The following is a 26,013-nucleotide window of genomic DNA, read 5'->3' as shown; positions in this document are numbered from 1 at the left end:
TAGGGGGGACATGGATTGGGAAGCACGACGCAGGTCCTCTAATAAAATTGTATTATGTCACTGTGCTTCTGATTCAAATGAAGCCACCCCCCCCCCCAAAAAAAAGGCCAAGTTTTAATGCAATTCATTGTTGATTTAAAAAAAAAATTAAATGGTGCCTCTTTATGAAAAAGGTAGAACAAGTACACTAAACAGTCTTCAATCAGGGAATACAAAAGTGGAACAAGATCTTGAATGTTGGCAGGGACATGTCTGTGCTTTAAAGAACCGAGCAGATGGAAGGGCAAAGAAAAAATGCAACCAGTAGCCTAGTTAATCGATTACCACAATAAAGGCCTACCTGCAGCTGTAATCAATACTGTAAAACTGCAGCTATTCTGGTTGTTGGAATTATCTCTGTAGGTGTATGTTACTATGGTACTTCCAACTGAGAAGAAGTCATTGGGATTGTTGGTACTTGACACGAAAAAGAAGTTTCCAGAATTGTCACTGACAGTGGGTTGTTGCCAGGTAACCTGCCTGCCAGTACCACCAAAGGGAACCTCAAAGGCAATGTTGTCTGGGCATGTTACTACTGGTGGTATGTTGTCCACTGTAAGTTAAAACAAAAAATAAATTAGAATTCACTATGAATGTTGTCATACTAAAGATTCTGCCATATTGTTCTCTGAAGTAAGCAAGGGTAAATCAATAACACACAAAATAATCATACATTGTTGCTGGAATTCACCATAGATTCTGTCATGTTGTTTCTTAAGTAAGCCTTAAGCAAGGGTAAACTTGGGCAGGTGCCAGAGTAAACTACTGCAACAAAATGTTGCTTAAAAACCATCAAATATCTAGTGTACAGTATCAATATCATAAAGTGCCTTGCGTACAAGTTCCTCAAAAAGAGCAGACTTACAAGTTTACACTGAAAAAGAGGTCACTAAGAAAGGACAGAACATAAACCCTTAGAGAGACTTGATTTACCCAAGGACACAAAATGTTCAGAAGGACGCAAAAGTAGTGATGCATGATCTGACAAAACAAATGTATTTGAACTAGGTAGTATTTCCATATTTTTTCAAAAAGTATTTTTGTTTTTTGTTTTGTTTTTTATAACTGAATTTAAGAGTGTATTAAGTTCTGTAAGTTTTTTTGTAGCAGTCTAACCATAAAGGAATCACTGGATCACAATTGTATGATACTTGTATACGAACGCTCATGGCATGTCTTTGTTTACAGTGGTCTTTTTCCAGGGTTTCACATGGGTACCCAGGTACCCGCAGTATTCACCTTAGGTAACAGGCTTTATCATTAAAGGCACTGGACACTATTGGTAATTGTCCAAGACTAGCCTTCACAGTCAGTGTATCTCAACATAAGCATAAAATAACAAACCTGTGAAAATTTGAGCCCAAGCGGTCATCGAACTTGCGAGATAATAATGAAAGAAAAAACACCACTGTCACACGAAGTTGTGTGCGTTTAGATGGTTGATTTAGAGACCTCAAGTTCTAAATCCGAGGTCTCGAAATCAAATTCGTGGAAAATTACTTCTTTCTTGAAAACTATGGCACTTCAGAGGGAGCCGTTTCTCACAATGTTTAATACCATCAAGCTCTCCCCATTACTCGTCACCAAGAAAGGTTTTATTCTAATAATTATTGTGAGTAAATACCAATAGTGTCCACTGCCTTTAATGTTGGCAGGATCCTGTCTGTGCGCTAAAGGACTAAGCCGATGGAAGGGCAAAACAAAAACGTAGTTTAAGCATCAATTAACACAATTTAGGCTTACCTGCAGCTGTAATCAATACTGTGAAACTGCAGCTATTCTGGTTGTTGGAATTATCTCTGTAGGTGTATGTTACTATGGTACTGCCAGGCGAGAAGAAGTCATTGGGATTGTTGGAACTTGACACAAAAAAGAAGTTTCCAGAATTGTCAGTGACAGTGGGTTGTTGCCAGGTAACCTGCCTGCCATTAGCACCAAAGGGAACCTCAAAGGCAATGTTTTCTGGGCATGTTACTACCGGTGGTATGATGTCAACTGTAAGTTTGAAAAAATGAATTAGAATTTACCATAATTGATAATGCATTATAGATTCTGTTCTCTAAAGCTAATTGACAACATAACACACATTAACAGTATTTTGCATTTTTCCTTTGATTGGTGAGCAGTTTGCAACAGCTTATTTTATTTTCTAATTTTTTTCTCTACAGTAAACAATGGTAAACTTCGCCAGGTGCCAAGTGGAGAAACTATTCAAGTAAATAACAGCATAAAATTAGCTTTAAACCCAACAAAAACCTAGTGTACAGTATCAAAATGTTGTTGAACTTTCACAAAAGTAATTAATGCTTTTGTAACCAATGCATGAAGAGACAACTTCATCTGCCACCGGGCAATCTCGATGGTCTACTTGGTATGACACTGCTCTAAAATTGCAAGGGTCTTGGGTTCGAATCCCACCCGGGTAATATGCCTGTGATTTTTTTCACAGCACTCGAGTAAGAACCGAGTATACATTGCTAACACACATTAATAAATACCTTCGACGGTTTCAAGTCTCTGATTGGTCAAAACCCGGTCACGTGTGGGAGTGTTAACGGTGGTATAAAGACCGGCTTTGGAAAATAGCGAACAAGTGGCCACTAAATCAGCATACATTGTGTAAACCTTGTGCATTGCACTGTATCGCACGCTTATTTATATCCCTGTTAGTTTCATTGCAGCTTTGCGCACTTACGCTGAAAATGTATCAATTTTGAGTGCGCACATGTAATATGTACGAGGTGTATAAACTGACGCCGAGCTCATGCGCGCGTTTTAATGCACAAGGAACAGCTATCGTCCAATCATTTGCCTCCCTAGACCCCAGTGAAGGCGCTGAACAGATCATTATTTCAAAGAGTCACTGGTCTCAAAGATCAGTAATGTGATTAACGCACGAAAGAGATGGGAACCATCAAAAGCTCCAATATGGCCCCTGAACATGTCTGGAAGTATCGCCGAGAGAAAAGTTACAAAATTTGGACAATTGTAGCCGTTTTATTCGCTAAAAAAGGTATTTTTTAATGGGAATAAGAGTGTTCGTACCCGGTCCTCACTGCGTGGTAATGACCTTGGTTGGTGGCTGGCGCTGTTAACGGACCTGGCTCGGTCGTTAACAGCGCCAGCCACCAACGCGGTCATTACCACGCAGTGAAGACCGGGTACGAACACTGTTATTCCCTAATCGGTGTATATGGGTAAAAACCAAAATGGATATTCTTTATCCCCCATGCATATTTAACATCTTTAAAACTTAATCTGTCAATACATTCTGAAAATTTGGTAGGGTCCAATTTCATCGCTCTGCTTACCGCTGAATTCTGCGCTTGCAGTCACTATTCTCTGCTTTCTGTGCAAGTGCCAAATTTCTGCACTAGTTGAGTAGCAAAGAGAAATTCCTTGCTAACCTGTGACATACACTTGAATCAAGTTTACTTGATGTAAGTGCATAATTCTCTACTTCTGTAAGGGCTGATTCTTTGGTTATAAATGGTAAGCAGAGCCATTGAAAATTGGGCCCTGATTTTTAAAGAAACAAACATCAATACCAAGAACACTTTATTGTTAACTCTCTTCCTCAACTTTGTTGTTTCTCTTCTGTTGACATGTCTTCATTTTTTATCAGGAACCAAATAGATTTGGAGCAACTCTAGGTTGACCCAAATAAATTTTGGTTCAGACAGGTGAACTTAACATAATAAATAATAATAATAATAATAATAATAAGCATTTATATAGCGCCATCTATCTAGAGAACTAATCCGAGGCGCTGGAGAGGAAAAGAAACCGAAACAAAGAAGTTTATACAAAGAAAAGAATCACAAGAGTGCCTAATTAAAGTGACTTAGGAAACAAATAGGTTTTTAGTTGCAATTTAAATGTGTCTAATGAAGAAGCTGTGCGAATGACTATTGGTAGAGTATTCCAGAGGGTTGGTGCTGCAGATGAAAAAGCCCTATTACCATAAGAGGTGTGTGTCCTTGGTGTCACAATAAGACACTTGTTTGATGATCTGAGGCTGCGTTGAGGAATGTATTGTGAAATAAGTTCATTGAGATAGCCTGGTGCTAATCCATGAAGTACTTTCCATGTTAAAAGTAAAATTTTGAACTGTATATGCTCTTGTACTGGCAACCAATGAAGTTTCTGTAAAACCAGTGAATGGACATTGGCTCGTCTCATGACAAGATCGATGTCTGAAACCAAGGCGCTTCAGAGTCATTCAGAACGACTACAACAGTCGCTCCTAACTGTTTCAGACTTTGAAATTTTCATGTAGTTAATTCAGAATTTGGTTTTGTGCGGCTCTGCAGCAACTATGAGACAGGTGTACTTGAATGGAAAACTATACTTACGGAAAGTTTGAGTAACAGTGAAGACACATGTTGAACTGAGTGCAAGAGTATCCGTGAAAGTATACGTAACTTGCGTAGTGCCAAGACTAAAAAATTGCCCAGGCTGATGTGTTGCCGATGTGCTAAACATGTTAACATCTGTGGCCTGTGGTGGTGTCCATGTGACAGTATCACCGTTCGGATTGGTGGTTGTCAAATCTAGGTTCCCTGGACATCCGGTGATTAGAGGAGGTGAATTATCACCTGCAATCAAACAGAAAAAAACCCAGCGATGCAAAGCTTGATAACCTGAGAAGGCAACAAAAGCAATTGCCTCAATGCCCCTTATCACTGCTTTCACCCCTTGAAATGTTACTTTTCATCATAGAGCCTGTGCTCCTCAGTGAAGAAAATCTGCCCTGCCTTTGCAATAATAAAGTATTCAGCCTGGGTTTGAACTTACCTTACAGTAAGATTTGACATCATGTGTCAAAATCACCGAAGTGTCTTGTATTGCGACACCACACTTTGCTAAGCAATTAAGATTGGTCAAAAAAAAATTGTGAATAAAGCTCCGTTTATGAACAATGTACATGTAGTAACGTACATTGTATCAACTAACCCAGAAAACAAGGGTGCTTGCTGTAATAAGCAAGTCAGATATAACCGCTAACTAAAGGTTTTGGGGAATTTGTTTTTGATCTTGTGCTCTTTATTACCAAGCCGGCTCGGGCCTAAGAAAACAATTCTTGAGTGTAGTACTGTGTGTGCATTTTCCACGGTGCTTCTTGATCAAAAGGAACCTTAAGTTGGAGCCAAAGCCTGAACTGAGGTTTGGAAAAAATCCCCTATAGTACACACTGGACAGACCCCTGATGCTATGCCCCATCCAATAGTTAGGTATCAGGTTTCAATGGCATATATAGCATCTTAATTAACCACCCTAGTCAGAATTCAAACCCACATCAACGGGACACTTTTGGACGGTCCTATTTCACAGTTCACGCCAGTAGTGCACGTGTTAGACCTCTGCACGCAATACTGAGCATGTGCATGCATGCTCAGAGCGGCAAAGCAGGCCCCCTATTTCTGCTGCCGCCAGTGTCTCAAAAGTCTCCTATTGTAAATTACAGAACTTAAAGAAACACGTTGCCTTGGATCGGACGAATTGGTCTAGATACAAAGCGTTTGTAGCCGTTTGTTATAAAACGCATATGGTTAGAAAGAGGTTTTAAAAGTAGAATACAATGATCCACACAAATATGCCTCTAAATTGCGTCGTTTTACTTTTACCTCATCGACAAACACGGTCGGCCATTTATGGGAGTCAAATTTTTGACTCGCATAAATGGCAGACCATGTTAGTTCACAAAATAAAACAAAAACCACGCAATTTCGAGGCAAATTTGTGTAGATCATTGTATTCTACTTTTAAAACATCTTTCTAACCATATGCATTTTATAACAAACGGTTACAAACACTTTTCAAAGACCAACTCGACCGATCCAAGGCAACGTGTTCCTTTAACAAAATTGTGTACAATGCAAAATACAAATTAAACATTCTAGGACTTACGGACAACCCATCTCACTCGGAAACCCTGTTGGGGAATGTTCTTATCAGTGAGAAAGTACATCCAAATTGTGTCTGTTCCTGTCACCGTGAAAGGAGCAGGGGCTTGATCGCCTTGGAAGAAGAAAACATCACCATTTTCATTGACCATGTCAGTCTGGATAGCCTGAAAATCCACATTCAGACCTGCACCAACGTACAACTCATCCTTGTTCATCTCAATTGCAAAGGGTGAATCAAAGGTGAACGTGAATCCGTTTGCTCCTGGCACGTAGATCAGGTAAAGTGCTCTGTAGCGATTGGGGTAGATGTTTGGGTAGTTGTTACTGCTAAAGTTCCCAGTTCTACAATCAGTGCCATAACAAGTGAACACCTCTTGACTGTCTGCAAGTGGGAACAACATTTGAAAAACAAAAACAAAACATTGTTAAAACTTGATAAATGTTTCAACAGATTTTGTCATTTCTTAGTTGAAAGTTTGTGACAGAGACTGTGTTGAATATCAATCAATCAACAACATTATTTCCATACAAACACAATATACAATACAAGCAATAGGATTTTACAAGACTGAAAACTGTATGGAGGCATGGCCCATTAAAGCAAAGCTTGTAGGCTGGGATGCCTTTACAAAACAATGGAAGGTAATAATAAGATCATTTAAATTATAAAACAATGCGTATTAACAACACAAACATAAAAACGAGACGGATAAACGAAACGCAAAAAACAAACACCCAAACACGACAGACAAACAAACAAACTGACAAACACACAAACAAACAAGCAAACACCTCAAACAAATCAACCAACACCCTAACAAACAAACAAACAAACACACAAAAAATACAAACACCACATGACGTCATCGTTCAAATATTGCCCTACAAGATGGCGTCACTGCGCGTGTGTGCGTGCAAGTGGCATAGAAATCAAACCGGGAATGCTGCGTGCTTCATTGATGTACGCGTTGGCCGCGTTCAGATGCCCATGGTTTACCTTACGCAATATGGTGACTTTTATAGCCAAAAAAGGGTTATTCAATACGGTCTACGTGCACGCGCAGGGCTTCAGACAAGAGGACGGAGCCTGAAACTGAATCCAAAGCCGAAGCTGTGGTTTCAACAAGGGCCATAAAAGTGAAGGCTGGGGAAAGCCATCATCATACAGTGGTTCAGCATGCAGTGGTTCAGCATTAGAAATCCATTGAAAACAAAAATGCACATCAGCAAGACACTCACCTGATGGTGTATTACAGTCATACCCACTCCGATTTGGTATAGTGCATTGGCAAACATATCCCTCAGGACTGTTTCTAAGATGGCAAGTGTCCGTGTTTGCACAAGGACTAGAACTGCATGCATCTGTAAGGAGAAAATAGTAACAATAAAATTCATCTCCACGACCAATCATGAAACAGGCTATCGTAAATGATCTTTTTTATCGCAGCACTACTGATGTGAAATTATCTTTCTCAGAACATCAGGCAATCTACTTTATTAGTAAATTTCAAAACTTTTTTTAAAAGCTTACTGTCTGACTGTACGGCGCTATATGAGCAACGACTGTTGGATTAGCGCCTTATAAATTTAATGATTGATTGATTGATTTTGATCAGAATTTTGCACAAGGATTATTTTTAAACCTAAAGAGTGCCTACATCAGTAGTGTAAGTTAAAATCCAAACGTGTGCGCTGTGTGGTACGCGTAGGCCTACAGTGTATGACGTCGATAAGGTTTATCGCAATTCAGAACGGCAATGTGTTGTGGGTAGGCAGATGGGGCAGTTTGCTATACGGTGTATGTTGTCATGCACGAATCGTGCACGCATCGCCTATATCTTTGTGTTGGTTGAACAGTACCCTTTCTTGATATTTTGCTATTCGCGATAAACCTTATGGGTAATCTACATGTACCTCTTGCATTCATGATGTTGGCTTTATATAGATGGTGCATTCCATTTAAGGCCTCACGCGCAAGTGGTGTACCCTGTCATTGGATGCCCTGCCTACATGGGCCATGTGGGCTCTGCTGGATTACAGCAGCATGATTTTTGTACACAAATACATGGGAAAATCATTGCATTTTTTACTCTTCATGACATGTACATGTATGAGGGTATGTGATTTGGGTGTCTGTTCAGCCGCGAGACTTTTTGACAAAAATTCAATATTCACCTTTTGTTTAGTTTCAACTTTATTTAAAAACAATATTCTAACTAATTTTCTCAATCTGTCCTGCAAAGCAAGGGAATTTGCATATCCCCGGATTCCCAAGTCTGCGCGTTACAAATTTTCCCGCAGGCACCTTTACGGCCGTGTAACTTTTTGTTTACAATACGCAATGACATAATTTTTTATTTAATGAAAGTAGGCCTATACAACATTCTTCAACCTCCTGCAAAGATGGGACAAATCGTAGCCTTTCTGGTTGGTATTTTAGATAATGTATAATTTTAGTACATTATTTTACCTTTCATTTAGACTAAACACAAAATAATCCTAGCTAAGATGGTTGATAAAAACACTTATAAAACACCCTGAAAGTTCTTTGCATGATTTTTACATGACAACAGAGGGGGTACAAACAACAGCGGCAGGTTGAAGTGGACGTGCGCATTATAGGCAAATTTCCAGAAATTACAATTTAATTGTAAATTGCACGAGGGTTAAAAAAAAAAACAAAAAAAAAACAGAAGCGTTATTGAAAAAAAAGGATAACTTTCTGTATGGCGCCACCACTTTTTCACTCAGTTTTACAAAAAGGGATATATCAATCAGGTAAATAAGTTCCTATATTATTTCATATCGAATGAAAAAGTGGTGGCGCCATACGGAAACTTTTCCATAAGTAAATTTATTATTCATAATTTGTTATTTATAGCTAATACAATTAGGCCCAACTATGAAAAAAACAGCATTTATTTTTAGTGTTGTACAACTTCGTTTTGTAAATTGATGGCTTCACCACAGGCTGAGCCGAGTGTACTGTAAGATGGGGGTTCAGCTAATTAGCCTGGTACTTGGTAGCGGTAGAAACCCAACAATTGATTGGGTTAATAGTTTTGACTGACAGTTTTGGCCTACTTGTTTCCCTGCCGCATGGACTCGAGTGTTTACAGAAGAAACGGGCATAGAAAGGGACCCCTTAATAGTGATGTTTCAAAACAAGTGCGTGAATTTATGTGACCCAAAACGTATGCCAACAAATTGGGGTCGTTTGCAGACAACAACCTCCATTATGCTTCGATGGCGTTCTGCAGGCTTGAAATTCTCCTCTCACTGTCTCAGGTGGGCTTTGACATCGGACAAACAACAATAAAGCTCAAAGTTGTTCTTGACTCTGTTAATTAAACTAAAATTCTATCTCAAGTCTTCAGTGCGTGAATATAGGGTACACGAGGAAACTTGTGCGTAAACTTCAGCCTTCGCTAAAAGTAGAACACCGTCTACGGTACTCTTCCGAGTTCCGAACTAAATATTGGATGCAAATTTGTGACGTCGAAAGTCAAATCGCACTCGCAGGAATTGTAAAACAAAAAAATTACAAACATATCCACCAAAAAATAATATTTACAAATTAGCATGTTTATCTGACTCCTCTGTCTGTCCTCTGTCTGAGATGCTGAGGCTGAGTTACACTTTCTGGAAATTCTGACGTTCTTATTATATTAGTTATAATAATAACATGAATAATCTTCCTACATTTCTTATGAATTACACTTTTTTTTAGGCAGACATGACACTTGACAGAACCAGAAGACAAGCTACGAATACGATTAGCTCTAACATTTTAACAACATCCATTCCATGGTTTTCAACAATACGTACGTCGTTGTATTTGCCGTGGACCTCCATGCATGACGTAACAAACTTGTGCGTGGAACTCATCTCCTGGACGTCAATCCCCCAAAAAATATTGAACAAAAAGTGCAAGAGCAGGAAGGAAGCAAACACGTCGTCACACAGTTGAAAACTAGCACTACCTACCAGCGGGCACTGAGCATAGTTTTGACAGGGGGGGGCGGGCGCCGGCCGGCCGCAGCGCGGCGGTCATGGGCGGTATACAAAACATCTAGCCGAGTGTAGAGTGTAGAGAGAGCTAGCCGGCCGGCCCGCCCCTGGCGACTTTTCACACATAGCAACAGCGCCCACGTCTGCACATCCAGTCATAATTCACTTTTGGCGGTCAATGACAGTATTTTGTGTTTTTTGTCGTCTGCAAAATCTTTGGCCAAACTTTGATACTGGCTCCCTGACGACATCAATACATTTTACATACAAAATTTACTATGGTACCAGGAGACACACACCAATAAGTATCCGAAAGAATACCAGTGTCGTCAGACGTCGTGCGTATTGATAAACTTCACCAAGTCCTTTGAGTGTAACAATATTTAGGATTTACTCACACAGAACTCGTCCTCACACAGTATTTAATCAGCAACGAAAGTTCTTCAATTCTGCAGAATCTTTTATTGAAAAATATTGTCCATATTTTTCAAAATTGTAATACCTCAAACGTTTCATGTGTCTGTAGTTCCATGGTAGTTCATGATCGTTTTATGCACGCTGTGCGTCAAGCCATGGACTCTGGAGGTGGTCAAGCTAGCACTGGAAACAAGAGACTCTACACTTTGAAGTAATTTTTTTAACTGGTGACTTGGGGAATTTGTCCTTCTGGATGATTGTGTGTTCTTTTCTTTGAAGCGCCACAACACAACCTGACCTGACCTCCGTGCTGATGATTGTCAGATCCATGTCTTGTTCTTACAATTTTACTTTAGAAATTCAGCTTACAGACATGGACCACATGGACACAACAGCGCCCTCTTTGAACAACAAGGGCTTATGACCACAAGGGGAAGGATAGCCTCGAAGTGTGACGTCAGATGTTCAGGCTTGGATCTAAGCTTCAATTAGTTTTGTTCATTTGAATGGGATCACGTGTACAAAGTGAAGAACAGCTAGACGTGCGATTTTACAATAGTCTGCCTTTGTAGGCGTCTACTCTAGATTTCCTCAAAATCATCCAAACTTGTAAAGATATATGACTACACGAAAGGGGTACTAGCCCTATAGCCTATAAAGGGCTATTGTTCGCAGTGCATTCATTCATATCATATTATACATGTATACGACTAACGGTTAATTGTCTTATCCCATCTTGCTCTGCTGCAGAATCGCGAAAAGAACAGGCGCTCCACATGTTTTTACACGCCTACTCTCTAAAATGCAAAAGAGTGAAAAAACACTCTTTGAAGAGCCACGAGGAACATTTCTATTTCGATCAAGTGGTCTTCCACTCTTTTAGATTGAGGTTTGCGTCTTATTTGAGTGATTGGTCACTCTGTCCTGCAGTGACCCCCCCCCCCCAAAAAAAAAAGGAATGAAATAACCACCACTCTTTTTGAAGAGCCAATGGGGACAACTCGAAATAAAGAGTGGTGTTTTCACTCTTTTATCAGAGAGTATACACACGCGGGCTAAGAAGATGTGACTGAACTATTTGTAACGACAGTCCTATATATTGGGACAAGACATCATAATAAATCTATACAAAAACCTTGTCTCTTTAAACATGAATGAGTTGGATATCACAATTTTCGGCAACACAGAATGGTTTATTATTTGTACATAGTTTCATGCATATAATTATTGCCCAGCAGAGGGGCACAATATTTGGAGAACCAACAAAAAATATGGTTCGGTTTGGAGTTGCCTTCGTAGTGAGAATACACAACAATCGTCACGTAGACAACACTTTTAACTATTAGGCGGAATGCGCACTTTGTATGGTCATGGTCGCGAACGATAATGAAAAGCCCATTGTTCAATTTGTTTTCAAATAATAATCAGGTTTTGAACATGTTACTCATTTCTAAAAACACTATAGCATTTAAAGCAAAACTTCATGCCAACTTTTCCACGACAACCATTCCGTATGTAAGATATGTGCAAATCCTGTGTGAGCATCAATTTAAATAATTACTGGCCGAGTTGTGCTCACCTTTCAAGGGTCACATTTATTTCAAGATAATTATCATTTTATTTCATGTATTTATATGATGTGATTTGTTTCCAAGGGGAGACCATACGTGGGGGAACTTATCAACTTTACCAATAGTTGAATATACTCTATGTTACTTTGTGTTTTACCATTACTCGTTTGTTACTCGGGGTTTGTGTGTTTGTGCGCTTTTTCTATTTGTTATTTGTTATTTTGTTTTCTCATAAAGAAACAGTTTCGAGGACGATTGTCAACCAAACCAGTACCAACCAGTGTAGCAGAATCATGGAACAGTGACCTCCATGGTAGAATGAACAATCATTACAATTCAACAGCACATCTATATACGGTGGTATGAACAAGGCGTATAGGCCTACAACCTTTTAAATTGTAGACTCCATGTGACACTGTTTTTTTTTTTTAACTTAAACAAAAATCACGCCCGTGTACTGTTCCTTTTTTAACTACATTTTAAAACCTAATAAGTCAAGGACAGTTCGCGTGATGCTGGATATGTGTCACAATGATTTTCATTTGGGTTTACAATAACGGGCCGTTTGAGACATAGAAATCTCACAGGGTCACCGTATATTGTTTTCCTGCTTCTTACAAAGGTCGAAGCCTTATTCCCCGTTTCTTTGTTAAAAACTACAAAACCTTGTAATTTCATCCGCTGACCCGGACTCAGTCGCTCTTCAACGTGGCACTAAGTGGATGACTGAGGTTTTTACACACTTCTGAAAAGATTATTGACCCAAATTTTGTTTTTGGAAACCCCGTCGGCAAGTATTTAAGAAAGCCGTTGGATTACCTTCTTCTTTGGAACACAATGGATGGCAGTTTATAATAATCTGCCCTTCATTATTGGCTTGTCTATATTCATAAAGTAATACGTTCTACCAAACCTTTGACCTGAGCATAGGCATAGGGCGTGTGAGTGGAACATAATACTTGTTAGCTGAATTTAAATAGGCATATTTTGTGACCACATTCTTCATGGTCATATCCACCAAAGATATAAACTCATGGTTGTCACCGTCATGGAAGATTTTAAAACATTTCCGAAAAATTTACGGCACTTTACCTGGCAGCTAGGGTGCCGGTTAAAGTGCCGTAAATTTCACGGTGGAAGTTTTGTAAATTGTGCCTTAAAGGGGTAGTTAACAAAACTTCCACCGTGAAATTTACAACACTTTACGTGGCACTCTATACGGGTCCTACTACTTGCCGTCAACTCGCCGTCAACTCCTCCAATATACATTTAAAATCCACAAAAGAAACATAGAACTGTAAAGTATCAGCTCAAAGAGAATTCGCGAAAGTTTTAGGTCATATTTCGGAATAAAAATTGAGTTTTTTTCTCGTGAAAAAATTATCTCGAAACAGCAAAACCGTCGGCCGCCATCTTGCTTTTTCACATTGATTAGTCTTGGCCCAAGATGTCAATGATTGGTACTTTTTTTTTATCAACACAAAGTCGTTTTTGTGAATGAATTTTGACCGAAAACCATGAGAAATATGTAGTTTAGCCCAGACTTAACACTTCCGTGTCCCATTTATAAATTTTTCATGTAAATTTAATGAGTTGACGGCACGAAAATGAGTTGACGGCGAGTTGACGGCAAGTCGGCGAGTTGACAGCAAGTAGTAGGACCGCTCTATACAGCTGCCAGGTAAAGTGCCGTACATTTTCTGCCGATAATTTTTTTTACAGCTATAGAGGCTAAAATAATAATAGTATACAAATATGAATCAAACTCGCCAAACACAAAACGAGTTGGTCCATTTCTTTTGAAGTGAAATCATTAAACTACCCTTAGCGAATGTATAAATAAGGGAGGTTTAACTACGTTACTCGAGAAAACACGTGAACGTGAACGCCAAAAATTAATGGTGTTGTTTCTAGTGATGCCATCGCTTTAGGCTTATTTTATGCTCACATCACGTACGGAACGTATCTGACGTAATGGTTTGCTAAACGAGATTTTAACGACACAATTTTCTGTATTTGCTCGCGTAACGTGCAGCTTTACCGTTCTAGTTACATCACGTTATTTTGAAGTCATGTAACGTCAAATTAAAACTTGCTCCGATTTTTTCATGTATAAATTTTGTTCAAGTAAAATTTACAAAATAAAAAGTACATGAGCATCAATGTTCACCAATTAACAACTTATTTCTAAAAGTTTGTAACTTTTGTCTAAATGCGAATGAAATTATGGTGTCTTTTGACAGCAAAATGACTTAAGTACGTACGCGTATACGTGCTTCTGTAGTTTTGAAGTTGTGCTTACCAAAGTGTTTGAAAAACTCTGGCGTTTAAAACTCAACTTGTCCAATAGTGCAAAAATAATCATGCGCACTTTAGTGGTTCGTGTCATCAAGTGTCACAATGTAACGACTCACTCATAAAGTTTCTGACTTTTGTCTATAACATGCGAATGAACATTATTGTGTTAACGCGCTGCTGTGTTGATTTAATTTAAAACTGTGCTATCCAAAGTTTTTGAAAAGTTTTTTTTATATTTTTTTTAACTCACCTTGTCCAAAAGCACCCGTTGCCAGGATCACCACCAAACCGACCACGGCAAAACGTTCCATGATTGGAACACTGCCCCCGGAATGAACCAAAAGAACCCGTACAAAAACTCCCGTCTAAAATGCGCCGAGGAAACGAACCACACTCCGTGTCGAACAAACAACGCAGACTTTCTAAAGTCGATACTCAACCAGCGCTAGCGAGAAACGACTGTGAATCAATGTGTGCGAGCCAAGCCCTTTTTACTGTACACACTTTCCGGCGTCTCACACTTTTTTTCCTTTTCGCTCGCCCAACCCCATCCATCGTACAACTAATAAAAAAAATCACATTGTACAAAAAGTTATATGGGATACGCTCCAATGCCTTTTGCGAATAGCACTTTTTTTCTGGTCAAGGTTTCAGGCAGTTTCGGTGGTGTTTTGTGTTACTCTATTGGACTAGTACAGGCCTATTGTTACCAACGAGGCTGTACATTTTGCACTGTGCGGGGGTTGCCAGCGGCAACTCTAGGTGTTTCGTCAATGACTCGCAAAGTTGAACAATTTTTCAGGACAAATACAAATTTTGTCACGAACAGAAAAATGCAGTCGCGTAAAATAAACAGAGAGCACTCGTCAAATTGCCATTTAAATCAAACACATGCTCTGTTTTTCATTTGAGGCAAGTCGATCGACTATAGTCAAAACTATTCCATGTATTTTGCTAAGTGGAAGATGTGATTAACGTAATTTAAGTGAACGGTCACGAAACAATGGGTTATGCACTTACACATTAATTGTCATTGTCTCAACTTGTCGTTACCATAATGTGCATATTATATTTCGTTAAAATTGAAACGCTTAACGTTTCACGAAAATATTCATATATTTGTTATGCGCGTCCTTGACTTTAGTAAAATTATTCTTCTCTCACAATCCTCAGTGGCACCGACATTCCGAACGGACCAAGTAAGCGGAAACTGTTGACCACACTCTTTAGAAAACTCCCGGGTCCGGACTGTGTCCCATAAGCCCTCTATTTCTGTGTCAGATGACCCGAACTCAGTGCAACGACGCAGAATAAAAAAATAAAACCCCATAAAAACAATATATATATAAACAAAATATCGTCAGCCTGACCAACAAGTGGGTCAGGTTTACAGGAATCCGGGTCAATTCTGACCGGGAGTTTAGCCTAAAACGCAAAGAAAGCATATTTATGAAACTACGGACTGGATTTACATAACATTGTCAAAATCAAGCTCGGATACGGCTATTGTGACACGGTTCATCCTAAACCTGAACATCTGACGTCACACTTCTAGGCTCGTGAATTTTGCCAGAGATCTGAGTTTATGCACAATATCACCTTTGACCTCGCATAATTTTCACATGACTTTCATGGTTCTGGAGATTCACAGTTAAAAACGACGTACACGTATCATATAAAGCTAACACATTTCATTATCCTTGCGGATATAAGGACAAGGGACCAGTCTATAGATCTTGTGAACCATGTTTACAATAATGTGTGACCTTGTACATTCTTTCAGTATTCTGGCAGGCAATATACTGGTCAATATGGGAAAATTGATATTTTGTGTCATAATTTCCATATTGAACCAAGAAAGTAAAAGCTGGTCAAGTTTTGAGATGTGCCCCTCTTCATCATATCAAAAGTTGATAAGAATTAAACAGTTCAATCTCCATAAAATATAAGATTGTATTTTTTCTTCCATCGAGCTATGTACAAAAAAAATTACGCCTGCAAAAAGTCCAGACTCTGTGGCTCTTTCGTAAACATGTTATGTCACAGGTCACATCGTCTATAGGGGCCTATGACAAAAGTTGGCTGCAAAATAATAATAACAGCAATAAAAAGGACCTTCAGAAGACACCCTTTTCAGACGAGGTCATCCCTGTTATGTCCATCCAGGGTCTAATAGAAGATGATCATTGAGGCTTGATTCTAATCATCATCATAATTTATTTGGGGTCCATTTTTGTGGTGCTAATTTGTCGGCCAAAGTTGTTACCGAACGGCCCTTTCTCCCGGGTCAGATGCCATTGTGTGGCACGTTATTAATGAGACTGAGTCATCGGTTCCAAACACAGGTCTATTATGTAATAATTTTGTATTGGAGAAAAGATGACAATCGAGGCTTGACTCTAATCATCATAATTTGGGGTCCATTTTTGTTGTGCTGATTTTTCGGCCAAAATTGTTACCTAACGATTATTTCTCCCGAATCATATGCCATTGTGTGGCACGTTATTAATGAGACTGAGTCATCAGTTCCAAACACAGGTCTATTATGTAATAATTTTGTATTGGAGAAAATGGGTTTTTAGGAAACTGGGATTTTTCAAAATGGGATTTTGAAAACTACACTGCAAAAACTCAGGTGTTCGAATTGACACGTGCCGTTATAGATCGATAATACAATCATATGATTAAGGTTGTTAAAATAACACAAACTTGTATAAAAAATGTGTTAATTTAAAGGCAGTGGACACTATTGGTAATTACTCAAAATAATTATCTGCAAAAAACCTCACTTGGTAATGAGTAATGGGGAGAGGTTGGTAGTATAAAACATTGTGAGAAACGGCTCCCTCTGAAGTGACGTAGTTTTTAGAGAAAGAAGTATTTTTCCACGAATTTGATTTCGAGACCTCAAGTTTAGAATTTGAGGTCTCGAAATCAAGCATAAGAAAGCACACAACTTCGTGTGACATTGGGTGTTTTTTCGTTCATAGTTATCTCGCAACTCCGACGACCAATCAAGCTCAAATTTTCACAAGTTTGTTATTCTGTGCATATGTTGAGATATACTAGGTGAGAAGACTGGTCTTTGACATTTACCAACAGTGTCCATTGCCTTTAACACAATTGAATTTTAATTCTCTCTACGGTATTAACATAACTATGTAACAGCAACCATTGTGTCTACTTTAACACACCATTTTTTGCAGCGGAATAGTTTTTATTTGGATGCAAATCTCGCATGTAAATTTACACAAAAACACTACTTTGAAACTGCACATTATTCACCGTAGACGACCTTTTTCATGGGCATTAGTGTAGGGCCTCCTGTTCAGGTTCATTTCATGTGAAAGAAAGAACCATGAGTCATGGTGTGATTTTGTGATCGATTATTGTAAAGCATGAAAAGGGATTATGAAGGCAACAGCCTAAAATAACACGAACATTGGTTGTTTTTCCCAATTTCTGGAAACGATATCTGAAGTTTTTTATTCAACACAAACACCTCGGAACTGCTTGATTACCACACTACAATGGGGTATAATTTGGTGTTTACCCTTAATAATAAAAAATCGACAATTATTATATCATGTGTTGGCTTTCAGATATATAGGCCCTACACAAGAGAAAATCGTAGTTTGTTTTAATAACACCAAACTGGTTTGGTGGAAATAAGTTTTTTTTTACACCATAATGGTTTGATTGCTGTGTTATTTGTTTTCGATATCTATATACGGTACAACAGCCATGGTGTCCATGTTTTTACCCCAGTTTGTTTTTCTTTCTTTAAAACTCGACCAATTGAATTTTATACAATAGTTGTTTGGGTGTATTTATTGAAAGTTTAAAAACTAGAGTGAACTTGTCTAAACAACGAATGATGTAAACAAAAAATGCAAAAGAATTGGACTGTACTATTGTTAGCACAACACAAAACATGTGTAACAAAGCGGTACCGATACCTATTGGGTACCACAAATCCCACAGACATTGACTGCTAATCCAAAAATAGGGCCATGACCCATGTCGCTTATGTACTTGTTTCACATCACTCTATTTTTTCACAAACTTGATTTAATGACAACGTTCATGTCTGTCATGCTGTTTGCCTGTCATACAAGTTAGAACACCCCAACGCTATATTAAGACACGTTAAGGCACCCCTTCATTGCTTACTGTACCATGCAGGAAGGCAAACATATAGCTAAAAACAAGTTTTGGCCCAATGATCACATTGTCAATAGTCTACACCGAAATGACCTGGGTATAAAGTGTTTAATCACACATGAATTCACTAATATTTGTAAGGAATCCTGTCACCCACCATTCTCCATATTATAATAAGGTAAACAATTTGCAAATGAATAGCAAATGAATCGAACTGTTTGTGGTTTATAGAAACACAGAACCCAGAATACAGACTTGTATACAGAATTAAAGTTTCGCGTTAAAAGGCCTACTCGTCCTTTCCTGTTTCAGCCTCGCTCCTTTATTTTTGATAATTAGCAACATTCACACTGGTCTTTACTGGAACCGGCTAATGCGTGAACCGTATAACGGTCTCGCCGAAAAAAATGCAATTGATCCGGAGTGAGATTTTAAACCCTGGTCCCTGCCAGGGTTGATTTAAATCCGGCTAAAGCATGCTACCCGGATCGGAGGCGGATTTAAATGTGTACAGTGTGTGAGGGGTTCCGACCCTGAAGTTTTGGACAATGTGAAAAGGTCTATCTGGCACTGGACACTGATAATAAGTGTTAGCAGAAAAACTTACTTGGCGAGCAATGGAGAGCTGTTGATAGTATAAAACATTGTGAGAAACGCAAGTAAACATAGTTTTTGAGAGAGTAGTATAATTTCTCACCAAAATATTTGAATTGAATTCGAGACCTCTCGAATACAAGGCATCTGAAAGCACGCAACTTGTGCGACAAGGGTGTTTTTTCTTTCATTATTCTCTCGCAACTTCGACGACCAATTGAGTTCAAATTTTCACAGGTTTGTTATTTTAAACACATGTGCAGATACACCAAGTGAGAAGACTGGTCTTTGACGGTTACCAAAGGTGCCATGCCTTTACCCACAGGAGGACAGTACGCATTGTTGTGTTGGCTGTCTAAAACATGTATAATGACCTCCTACGCTGAATTATGTTTTGCCGGCTTCACAACTCCATTTTTTTTTATAGGGGGGGGGGGGTACTTTACAACTTCTTTTAGCAGCGTTTCTTTTCGTTGAAACGTGTCGGGGTCGTCTGGGACGTGAGAACATTTCTTTATGGAGTCCACAAAGGTGCTAAGCGACTTTCCTTTGACTAGCATTTTTTTCGAACTGCCGCAAAAGTACACTATGCAATCTTGGTAGACCCTTTCTTTTGAAATTTGTCTTTTCTTTGTAGGATCAAAAGGGGGCGTGGATAGCCCCTAATTCCCGATCAGGAATTCTGCTCAAGTGTGGACGGCCCGTTGATAACATCAAATGTACTGAGCTATGACGTAGGTCCGCCCACACACAGTACTTTGTTTCGGGAACACACAACAAGGGACACCGTTTATTATTAAGTGTCCCATGTTCATAGAATAACAAAACTGTCAAATGACCAGTAAAAAGTGTTTATTTTTTTTTAATTAGGTGGTCGTGTTCGAGAAAAATATCATCTCAATTTTATGCCAATTTCAATTTTTGGGAAAAAAAGAAGATTGTTGATGCACACAACAAAAAATTCGTCACTTTCCCCAAAAGTTGCTTTCCAGATCAAAGCCAACGCTCCCTCAAAAGATAATAAATTATTACATAGTTGTGCTTGCATGTCTAATATAATTGTATGGTTTGTTATTATCCTTCACGCCATGCAAGCTTCAAACATCACTGCAGTTGACATAGTTGCTTGTGTCTATTGTCCTCAAAATAACTACCGGTTGCGCTAGAATCTGCCATGGTCACCACCCAAAAACCACAACTCTGTGACTAAACAATACATCATCACATCCATGACATGGAAAAAATCTCACCCATGGGCCTATAGTGGGTGTCCAGACGTATTGTATTAAGAACAATGACAACATAAACATACAACCTGCTGCTTGTTGATAAATAAAATGAAAGTGAATCATACAATTTATTTTACAAACTTGACTTGTTTGATATCTGGGCCAACGTTCCCAACACAATCGGGGTTATGACAGAGAATAGATCACGTAACAAAATCAAGGTTGTTTTGCTCATGTTTTTTGTCAGAGAAGGTAGAGATGAATTAGCTTTGTGTTTAATTTTACCAATGTAGTTCCAAAAGAAAAAACTAACAATTTAAATATCTTCAACTTTGTCAGCTCAATTCGAGAATCAATTAATTTGCTTGTCTGTGTTCCAAAAACAACAATAATTTAATTCCTCTTCCTAGACTTAATTTGAGAATTAATTGCTCGTCTGTATTGTTTTATTGCAACAAGAATCAAGAGCTGTTTCGTTTCCAAATTAAAAAGTTTAGCAATAAAAACTCTCGCCTTCTAGTAAAAAATAAATGAGTAAATGGATGGGTTCAAAACACTGAAGCTTCGTTACGGGTTCAAGGGGCCTGTGCAACTCTCTAAATGCACAAGAGTGAAAAAACACTCTTTGAAGAGCCATATATTATGAGGGACAATCCTTTTTCGAGTGGTCTTCCACACTTTAAGATTGAAGTTTACATCTTTTTGAGTGAATTTTCACTCTGTCCTGAAGTGAAACCCCTTTCAAGGAGTGAAATAACCACTACTCTTTTTAAAGAGCCAATGAGGGACAACTCGAAATGTAAAGAGTGGTGTTTTACACTCTTTTACATTTAAAGAGCACCAAAAAGCGCGTGGATTTGATGCCTTTTGGGACACACATTATCTGTTAGAATGCATGAAACTTGAGCAGTCAGACTCTTGGGTCTCGGATATAGCTAGCTCTATGGTCTCGTCGTAAAAGAGCACCATATATAAAAAGAGCAGACGTAATGCGGCAAATATTTGCATTTGATTTTCGTGCCATATCACACCACTTCAAACAGAACTTTGAATCCAGTTGTATATAGGAAAATGCCCAACATTCATTTGGTATTGTCTTCTTTACATGTTACTAAAAAATCAACATTTGAAACAAAAAGAGGGACACCGTTTGTAATTGTGATCACCATAAACTCCTTTTTACATGCAAACCGGAAGCCATCAAATGGGAGTGCAACAAAATGGTGTCCCCAAATGCGAATATTGTTGTCACATTCATGATGACGAATTAAACAAAAATAAAATAAACCACTGAAGTCGACCGCCAGTACTGTTTGTGTAGCACACATGTTTTGCTAAGCCACAGTCATGCGGTCTAATCACGTACTACACTGAATTTGAACAAAACGCCCCCAACAAGTTTTAGCCGAGTTGTATTTCGATGTTGTATAGAAACAGGGATACCAAGGTTTCTGCATTCTTGTGCATTTCAGCTTGCAATTGCATACAATTAAACCGAATACCGCACATAGTAATTGCCCCTCCTCCGGACTTGATGCATTGCCCTCCCACCCCGATCGTTTATTAATATTTAGTCACCCATATCTTTGAAAGAAAAATGAGCAGACATAAGCGAGAGAGAGTTATTACTGACCTAGCTAGGCCCCTGTATAAAACCCCACCAAGTCGGAAATGGTAACCCGATCTTTAAAGGAACGTTACAGAATTGGTAGGAAACAAAAATCGTGAAGATCACAGATTTACATAAAATTTACACGGACTAATGATGATGATAGTTGAAAACATCCCTTGAAATATTTCTGACTGAAATGTCATATTTGATGAGAAATAAGTAATCTAACTTTGCGTTTGGAGTTTATCGCTTAGTGAGCGTTTTATTCATATTTGTTTTGGCATCAATGCAATGCAAAATTTGTACTCGGATTTTCACTATGCTCCCGTGACCTAGATGGCCGATCGATCTCAAACTTCTGCAGGTTTGTCAGTGTATGTATATGGTGGATAACATAAAGTGCCTATACACTACCAGCAACTGCTTTTTTAGCAAAAACCAATTTTGTAATGTTCCTTTAAAAGAGAGAGGGGGGAACAGACGGAAAAGAGAAATATTAGTGACCTAGGCCACCAATATCAAAGCTATAACTAGGTTAAAAAATTTATTAACATAAAACCAAATTTTATGAAATGGTTTTGGCTCGATTGTCTCAAATTAATATTGTAATCAAAGTGAAACGTTTGGTAATCACTCATAAAGGCTGTTTACACTATTGGTAATTTTCAAAGACCAGTCTTCTCACTTGCTGTATCTCAACATAATGCACAAAATAACCAATCTGTGAAAATGTGAGCTCAATCGTTTATCGAAGTTGCGAGGTAATACTGAAAGAAGAAAAAAAGCACTTGTCACACGAAGTTGTGTGCTTTCACATGCTTGACTTCGAGACCTCAATTCTAATTCTGAGGTTTCGAAAACAAATTACCATACGTGTCCATTGCCTTCACACAAACATAATTTGTTCATTTCAAAAATCAATAAGTTATACACTTCTCTCTTCGGTATCGGTAGTAACAAAATCCATTGTATCAATTTTTACACCCCAGTTTTTGCATTGTATCTATCCCATGCTTATCACATGGTTGCCCGTAAAGCGCTGTACCTGCCTAAACCCGCCGTGCCCTCATTGCATTACAATAAAAATCCATTATTAACAGCCTATAGCCAAACATACCCATTACAATACTGTTGGAAAGAGTTGGCCCTATATACAAAATTTTCTTAAAGCCACAGGACACTTTCGAAACAGAAAAAAAAGAAAAAAGTTCATAGTTTTACAAACAACTAACAGGGTTTACAAGAGGTAATGGTGACAAGACTTCTCTTGAAATATTATTCCTTGAAATGCTTTACTTTTTGAGAAAACATTAAAACAATGTCAATTCTCGATAGCGAGAATTACTGATTATTTTAAACACATGTCATGACACGGCGAAACGTGCGGAAACAAGGGGTGGGTTTTCCCGTTATTTTCTCCCGACTCCGATGACCAATTTAGCCTTAAATTTTCACAGGTTTGTTATTTTTTATGTAAGTTGTGATACACGAAATGTGGGCCTTGGACAATACTGTTTACCGAAAGTGTCCAATGGCTTTAAAGACGTAGGTCTGATTTCGGGACAATTTGACACGTAAGATTTTAGGCTTAAATTTGTACAATAATGAATTTTATAGATTCGTGAAAGTTAGCTTTTTCAGGTATTGCAGAAAAAATCCGTCTTTTATTGATTCCGCTATTTAACCAACTAAAAAGCATCCTATTGTCCAAAAAGTGTGACAGAAAAATCTTTCAATAAAGAAAAAAATAACAATTGTTTTTGTCAAAATTGGGCCAAGTAATGATTGTGCTGTTGCCATATTTACCGTCATTCACAGTATACCGAATTGTAACGGTTCATAGTTAATAACTGCGGTTAATGTGAGAAATTCCGCCACCGTTGAGTTATGTGACAACTCTCCAAAATAAACACCAATAAAAAAGTGACTGTATTCCCGTAGGGAAAAAATAAAAAAATTCAAACTTTTTGTGATTATACAAGTTGCTAGTGTGACGAAAAGAAAACATTGCCTTCCGCCCTGCTGGGAAGTCAAAACTGGTTAATTTAAATCCATTCATTGAACGTTGCTATAAAAATAGGCTACATGGGGCAAAGAAAAATAACGAAACAACCGAAGCTCGAGGAGTAAGAAAAGTGTCAAAAACCAATCCATGTTGCGCATGCTACATTGTCAAAGGCAAATACTTTGGTTTTTGGATCCTTCCGATTGCTATTTTCCTAAACAAATTATGTTTATATTATAATTGTTTCTATTATTTTTGCATCAGCCTTCCATTGCTGAAAGATGCTTGGTCCATTTTTGGAATATTCGTTCCAAAAACTTCCGCCGTAAGTTTTTATAGATTCGAGAAAGTGCAAGCCTTTTCTTTTTTAAAACAACATCACCTGCCAAGTCGGTAAAAAAAAAAAAAAAAAAAAAAAAAAAAAAAAAGGGTGAAAAACTAGCTATACAACTTTACGCTTGCTACAATATGTACAGGTACCTCATCACAAAACTCATTGACGGGACCCGTAAAGGCGATATTAACCTCTTACTACACATTGAACTAAGGCATCATCTGTAAAACTAGGGACTTCAAAACACAATGTCCGAACTCTTTTTTTAAGGCAGTGGACACTATTGGTAATTACTCAAAATAATTGTTAGCATAAAACCTTACTTTGTAACGAGTAATGGGGAGAGGTTGGTGGTATAAAACATTATGAGAAACAGCTCCCTCTGAAGTGGAGTAGTTTTCGAGAAAGAAGTAATTTTCCACGAATTTGATTTCGAAACCTCAAGTTGGCCTCAAGTTAGAATTTGAGGTCTCGAAATCAAGCATCTGAAAGCACACAACTTCGTGCGACAAGGGTGATTTTTTTCTTTTATAGTTATCTCGCAACTCCGACGACCAATCGAGCTCAAATTTTCACAGGTTTGTCATTTTATGCATATGTTGAGTGAGAAGACTGGTCTTTGACAATATTACCAATAGTGTCCACTGGCTTTAAAGGAGTTCAGGGTAAGTTCAATTCAGTCTGTATGCTTTGCAAAGGTTTTTGAAAAGTGAGTAAACGACCTGGGAAACCGTATAGGGAATACTCTAAGCTGCACTATAATGCCAGTAGCACAATATGTACCAAGGGGATTATGTTAAGCTATAGAGGTCTACGAATGTGCACAGTGAAAGAAACTTGTGTGAAATAGGGGTTTATATGTCAACTTTGATGTCTGGTGTGCAACTTTACTTCTCTTATATAGGGGCCACAAGCTCAAATTCAGTTTTGTGATCTACTTCTTTCCCAGTAGTAGATATTATGATGTATGTTGAATCGAATTGGGTCCTTGGATTAAAGTAGAGAACTTAATATTACAAGTAACTTAATATTTCGAGAAGGAAGTAATTTGTCACGAATTTGATTTCGAGACCTTTAGAATTGTTGAGGTCTCGAAATCAACCATCTAAACGGACACAACTTGGTTTTTCTTTTATTATTATCTAGCAACTTCGACGACCAATTGAGCTCAAACGTTCACAGGTTGGTTATTTTATGCATGATACACCAAGTGAGAAGACTATTTTTAGACAATAATCTGTCCAGTGTCTTTAAACCGCACGTTAAAACGTTAGAAAATGCCCTATACCATTTTATGTTTCTATAGGCAACGGCGATGAATTTTTGTGTTAAGCAGGATAATAATTCTGATACTCTTTTTTCGTTGTAGGCCTATAATTGATCAGTGATTGTGAAGAATAGAAGATTGTTAGATAATAATCAATCTGAGACATTCTCAAAAGATATATAATCTACCCATGTGACGACCCAAAGGCTCGAAGCCGTACAATATAGGCCTTTTTCGAACCGTGTTAAAACCTACCCGGGTCCTCTCCGGTTCAACCTCGGTTCTTTTCGACACGGATCAGAGATAAGCAACATTCACACTGGTCTGTATGTGAACCGGCTAATGCATGGGCATATAATTATAAGCCAATTCAAATTCCCTTGGTTTGGACCATTTGGTGTTTAAGGAGTCAGAAAGGCGTTAAGCTTATAAGCTTCCTCTATTCCATGTCTGCATTGAAGAACTATATATACCCACTATTATACTAGTTTCTTGATCTTACTCAGTGAGGCGATTAAGGATTGACTTTTTTGTTGGTCATGCCATAAATTCCAGAGAAGAAA

The 26,013-nt window shown here is 38.3% G+C and overlaps 1 protein-coding gene across 36 annotated transcripts in view; it reads right to left on the bottom strand.

The window, feature by feature from the left end:
- The window catches only part of LOC117289582, a 101,362-nt gene extending 86,666 nt beyond the window's left edge, over nucleotides 1–14,696 (bottom strand). For 33 of the 36 annotated variants that reach the window (XM_033770741.1, XM_033770758.1, XM_033770759.1 and 30 more), the window contains exons 1-6: nucleotides 14,496–14,696; nucleotides 7,188–7,310; nucleotides 5,950–6,330; nucleotides 4,395–4,637; nucleotides 1,783–2,034; nucleotides 341–592 (exon numbers count right to left, since the gene is read on the bottom strand). In XM_033770741.1, the coding sequence (XP_033626632.1) occupies nucleotides 341–592; nucleotides 1,783–2,034; nucleotides 4,395–4,637; nucleotides 5,950–6,330; nucleotides 7,188–7,310; nucleotides 14,496–14,556 (1,312 nt within the window). In that variant the 5' untranslated portion in view covers nucleotides 14,557–14,696. Of the gene's footprint in view, nucleotides 1–340; nucleotides 593–1,782; nucleotides 2,035–4,394; nucleotides 4,638–5,949; nucleotides 6,331–7,187; nucleotides 7,311–9,776; nucleotides 9,823–14,495 lie in introns of those variants that run through there. The other 3 variants (XM_033770751.1, XM_033770761.1, XM_033770742.1) reach the window with 2 other exon arrangements.
- Between the last annotated feature and the right edge of the window lie 11,317 nt (nucleotides 14,697–26,013).

Source organism: Asterias rubens, chromosome 4, assembly GCF_902459465.1.
Source record: "Asterias rubens chromosome 4, eAstRub1.3, whole genome shotgun sequence".
Classification (NCBI taxonomy): Eukaryota; Metazoa; Echinodermata; class Asteroidea; order Forcipulatida; family Asteriidae; genus Asterias; species Asterias rubens.
The sequence above is the reverse complement of the archived record's forward strand: the minus strand, read 5'-3'. Positions and strand labels throughout refer to the sequence as shown.